We start from the raw sequence: 5,591 nt of genomic DNA, 5'->3' as shown, positions 1-5,591 counted from the left end.
AGAGAAGGAGCAGACTTGCAGAATGTGCCCTTTGGAGATGTAAATTATTATATATGCCTGAGTTGGGGGAGGAAAAAAAAAGTGTAGCACTGTTAGTGAATGTTTGTAAATAAATGTTTGTAAGGCAATATATCTTTGATTGATGTGAAACAGCCTACCTGTGTTTTTTGTCAATGGCAAAGCCAGCCCCTGGACACCACTTGGTAAGGCCTCTTCCTAGACAGCCTTGTGAGTGTTGTCACATTTGTTCAATTTACAACCTTCAATGCCAAAGATAAATAAAGAATGTAAAGAAATTGTAGAAAAGTGTAGGAAAACCATGATCAGAAACTATTTCCCCAGGTACCACCAGAATGTCATCTGCCTCAAAAAAACAATAAACTTTTATGTGGAATAGGTTGGAATTGCACTGAAATTATAGAGGTGAGCACATCAGCTTTGTAGGTTGTCGTTGTTAAGTACCATCAAGTCAGTTGCCTCGCATAGCAATATGGGTTTCCAAGCAGTGGCTGGTGGATTTGAACTACCAACCTTGTGACTAGCAGTCCAGTGCTGATCCTGCAGTGCTACACCAGAACTCCTGTTAGTGTTTCAAATTATTACAGTGTACCAGCAATAACCCTAAGTTACGAAGAGTCCAAGGAAGGCATTTATTACAGAACAGTATGGTTCAGTTCTACATCTGTACTGCCCACCCAGTAGGTACTAGCTTGTGTGGCTATGTGGTCATTCAAGTTGAACACAATGCTGACCCTCAGTCAGGATACTCACATTGCAAAGGCTCTACAGCCACATGGGCTTCATGGCTACCAGATATTGGACAGCAGCTCTAGGAAGATAGGATCACAGAAAAGTTCTAATGGACAAACATGTCCTAGACAATATGCACTTGGGAGAAACCCAGAGCCTCTTAAATATTTCACTCTCACGTTTGATACCATTCGTCAAGCCACCCACAAGAAGCACTAAGAATGAAGACAGTGCTAAGCCTTTGTCCTTTTTGTCACTTCTAAGATACCCCCTTCCCTTGTTGTCAAGTGCCATTGAGTTGGTTCTGACCCATAGCAACTCTGTATAGGGTTTCCAAGGAGCAACTGGTGGGCTTGAACTGCCAACTTTGTAGTCCAGTACATTACACCAGTACATTACAGTACACCAGGACTCCGAGGTCCCACTAAGAGCTAGGAATATCCTGTTTCCTGGGGTACCTTCAACAGTTCTTTCTAGAATTAACTACCAGACTTAGAAGTCACCAGAGATGTTTCTGAACCACTGTCCTTGAATACAACAGATATTCCATAATTATCTGTGCCAACATAGGCCTTAGTTTTGGAAAAGGCGTATTATGTTGAACTTTTTACCATCAATAGGAATTCGCTGTAAATACATTCCATCCAGGCTCTTAGAGGATGCTTTGTATAGTAAATTAGGCAGCTATGTTAATCAATATGATACTGTAAGTTTGGGTAGCACACAGTGGCTCTGTACGGTATAAACACTGGACTGGAAACCATAAAGTTCAAGACCACTAGGCTGCTCTGTAGGAAAGATGAGGTTTTCTGCTCCTGCAAAGATGAACCCTGTGTTTAAATTCCGTTAGAGTTCCAACTCATAGTGACACTGTATAGGGTTTCCAAAGAGTGGCTGGTGAATTTGAACCACTGACCTAGCAGGTCAAACTGACCTTGAGGTCCAGTGCATTATCTCAATGCCACACCAGGACTTCCCAAAACCCTTTAAATTCTCCAACAGCACTCAGGCTGGGACTTCAAGTTATTGTGGACTGCCCTTTACCTCCCAAATTATTTATGCATATATTTATATTTCTAGACTGATTTCCTTACTTTCAACTGAAAACGAGACCCATGGGTTACACATTAAAGGCCTATCTAATAATTTATCACTCCTGAAACCTTTGTCTAGTCTCTTCACTGTCCCAAAGAAAATGGCTCTCATTTCCACCAGCATGTGGTACCCTCAGTGAGAAACTCTCACCATTCTTTCTGGCTCTAGTTCCCCTTCTTCATAAAACTCAATGTGTATGGCAGACTGTACAGAAATGATTTGTTATGTAATTATATATATTGCTACTTATCACATTTAAGTGTTCAAGAGCAAAGATGTCAATTTGAAGACTAAAGTGTGCCTTACCAAAGTCATGGTATTTTAATAGCCTCATATGCATGTGAAAGTTGGACTGTGAATAAGGAAGATCATAGAAGAACTGATGCATTTGAGTTATGGTGTTGGAAAATATTAAAAAGTACCACAGACTGCTAGAAGAACAAACAAATCTGTGTTGGCAGAAGTACAACAGAATGCTCCTTGGAAGCCGGATGGAGACTTCATCTCTCAGACATATTGTCAGGAGGGGCCAGTCCCTGGAGAAGGACGCCATGCTATATAAAGTGGAAGATCAGTGAAAAGGAGGAAGACTCCAAGAGATGGACTGGTACAGTGGCAGTTGCAATGGGCTCAAGCTTAACCATGGTGAGGATGGCGCAGGACCAGGCAGTGTCTGCTTGTATGTTGTGCATAGGGTCATGATGGATAGGAATTGACTCAACAGCACCTAACAACAATCACAAAATTATGACTAGAAGCACATTCTTCTATCTACATTTGGTATAAATGCTACAGTTCTGGCCAAGGAAAGGTTAAAACTGAATTACTGATACTGCTCTGTGGGTTTTTAGGGATATTATGCTTTTTAACCATTATAATTTTAACATGAGTCATGAAATCAAGCACATTAGAAAAATCATAATCTGTTATTTTTTAATCATCTTAAACCTTATGATTACAGAATTTACAAATTTATGCTGATATCTCCTCTACCTTACTCCTTCTAATAAATCTAAATCCGTCAAAGCACATCACTAATCACAAATGTACAATTCAATAGTTTTAAGTGCTTTTGAATAGCTGTTTAAAGACATTCTGAGTAACAATGTAGTCTTAGTAAAGAACTTAAAAGCAAAGTTCAGCTTGCTACTATATCTCATCATGCTGACTTTTAAAAGTATCTGACCTTTTGGATCATCTATCAAATGTGATAAGTGTGAAATTTCTTTATTTAATACCATACACAAACCACAATGAAAGGCTTCTTGTTAATTATAAAAGGCAACATTTTAGATACAGGGAATTTTAATTAGATTAACAGTTAAAAGCAAAAAAGATAAAGTGGCCATTGCTACCTTATCTCCCACCCTTGCATTTGAACAGGGTGATGAATACATATTGAAACAGGGCGAGACTTGTTCCATGAGGCAGTGAAAAGATTTCTCCAGTATTTAAATATATCCGTATAATCAGTTATACAAATCTAAATATAAAATCAATCTCCTATAGGTCATGAGAAGACCACTGTGAAAAACTTACCAATCCAACCTAGCCTCAAGTCTAATTGTATCGTAGGGAAAAGCAGCGATAACACTTGCTATCAAAAATTTAAAAGTCTGATCAATGTCATTTAACCACATCTAATCTTTTATTTAATTTAGGATTGTCCAAAAAAAAAAAAAAACAGAAAACAAAAACTCTATCAGCCATTCATGATCTGAACTCTGGTGTATGAGTCAATTTAAATATGGTACATGTTAAAAAAAAAAAGTCACAAGACATTCCTAATTTGTAATAAATAAAGCAACGGCCAATTATTACTCATTAGTAGATTTCTTGAGATAAGCTATCAAGTCTGCCCTTTCTCCCTTCTTCTTAATGCCAGCGAAGATCATTTTTGTTCCAGGGATGTACTTCTTAGGATTCTCCAAATACTCCATCAGTGTGTCCTCTCCCCAGGTGATGCCTAGTCAAAGAGAGACACATTAGTGACGTATTAGTGTACACTGTTGATAAAGGGTTCATTCTAGGCCAAAGACGTGCAATTTGTACTTTCAGTCATTTAGCAAGCAGAGCCCTCTTACCTTTGCTCTTATTGGCATCTGTGTAAGAGAATCCAGGGGCCTGACCAGTCTTCCGCCCAAACAAACCGTGCAGATTTGGCCCAGTCTTGTGCTTGCCTCCCCTTTCCACAGTATGGCACTGGGCACACTTCTGAACAAAAATTTTCTTGCCCTTCTCAACATCACCCATTTTGATTTCTAGAAATGAAAGCTCCCAGTTAGTCATGCTCCCTTCAAACACAATGGAAACCAATGACCACTCTAGTCACTTGATTACTAATTCACCGCTTATCTATCACATCAATTTTTTTCAAGTCTGAATTATTGCCTGCTTTGAATTTTACTTTTGTCAAAACCATGTGCTTTCAGTAATGGAAGGCATTATAAATGAAATGGGGGTAGAGATTGTGTTTTGAGGTATCATGTCCCACAGGGGTCTTTGGTGCTGGGATAGCCCAATTTCTTCAAATCCCCGTTTATACGGGCCCCGTTGTTGCTAAGTGCCGTCGAGTCGGTTCCGACCCATAGCGACCCTGTACAGGGTTTCCGAGGCTGTAAATCTTTACAGAAGCAGAAAGCCTCATCTTTCTCCCACGGAGCGGCTGGGTAGCAGGCTCTAAAAATGGGATGGCGCTAAACTCCAGAGGCAGGAAACTTCCTTGGGCACTGTAACGCCCACCAGTCACAAAAGGTTTCGATATCAGGACGAATCTTGTTTTACATAATACATTTCCAACACGTTCTTCAATACCAAAGACCCAGTATGAGAAATGGGAAGCTAGTTCAGAGCCCAGTATTAAGAGACCTGGTCAAGGTCACTCAGTGTCACAACTCCGATCCAGCTGCAGCTCAGTTACAGGAACCCAAACCAGCAGAATTCCAACTTTCTAGCAGGCCTAATTACTGACTCACACTCCAATAAAGCCATTTCTCCTTGAGGATACGGAAAGGAACGGCAGTTGTTTAAAAAGGAACAGTTGGAGGGCTGTTCGGTCCGCTCAGTTCACAGGGGTGGGCTCCGCGAGGTCCCCCAGGAAGAGCATCTCCACCCTGTAGCTCTGGGGTCCTCGGGAGCACAAGAGGTTCCCCACGCAGGCGGCGCCAAGGAGACCTTCTGGAGGCCTGGGCAGGTTAACGGGAGGAATGGCCTCTTAATACAGGGACAGCAGCTTTCGCTCTTCGGGGAACATATCTGCTCCACCGTTTTCAAGGCCCCCAGCACCGACAACGGGAGGGTCCGCGTCTCCGTCGGATCCACTCCCAAGTGGCCTCCAGGCCTTCAAGACTTAGGCTGATTTCCAACTTCTATCTTGATGGGCTTTCGCTGCCACCAAGCCCTGGCCCACTGGATTCTGCCTAACCACAACCCGCAGTGGCTGATCCGCGCGGGATCCACTCGGAGATCCCGGAGGCTGGCCTCAAACCGCCCGCGCGCCCCCCACGTGTAAGCCTCTCACCCACTGAGGCTTCCGGGGCCCAGTGCTCACCACTCTCTTATTAGGCAAGACACAAAAGTACCCGCTCAGAAGCCGGATGTCCCGCTCTCTAAGTCCAAGGGCACGCTGATCCGCGCCTATGAACCGGTGTTAGTGCAACCAAACTCGCTCCGCCCTCCCGCGACCCGGCGCGCGGCTCGGCCGACGGCTTCAGGGTGACGTCAGCCGCGCCTTATTGGTTCCAATC

At 42.8% G+C, this 5,591-nt stretch overlaps 1 protein-coding gene across 1 annotated transcript; it reads right to left on the bottom strand.

The window, feature by feature from the left end:
* Positions 1-3,662: 3,662 nt before the first annotated feature.
* On the bottom strand, positions 3,663-4,098 carry LOC102814109 (cytochrome c, somatic-like). Its single transcript, XM_006832202.1, has 2 exons — positions 3,930-4,098; positions 3,663-3,811 (listed from the first exon to the last, which is right to left on the bottom strand). Exons 1-2 carry the CDS (start codon positions 4,096-4,098, stop codon positions 3,663-3,665), a joined length of 318 nt encoding a protein of 105 aa, XP_006832265.1.
* Positions 4,099-5,591: the final 1,493 nt, after the last annotated feature.

The sequence above is a fragment of the Chrysochloris asiatica genome, unplaced genomic scaffold (genome assembly GCF_000296735.1).
Source record: "Chrysochloris asiatica unplaced genomic scaffold, ChrAsi1.0 scaffold00006, whole genome shotgun sequence".
In the NCBI taxonomy this organism is placed as follows: domain Eukaryota; kingdom Metazoa; phylum Chordata; class Mammalia; order Afrosoricida; family Chrysochloridae; genus Chrysochloris; species Chrysochloris asiatica.
The sequence above is the reverse complement of the archived record's forward strand: the minus strand, read 5'-3'. Positions and strand labels throughout refer to the sequence as shown.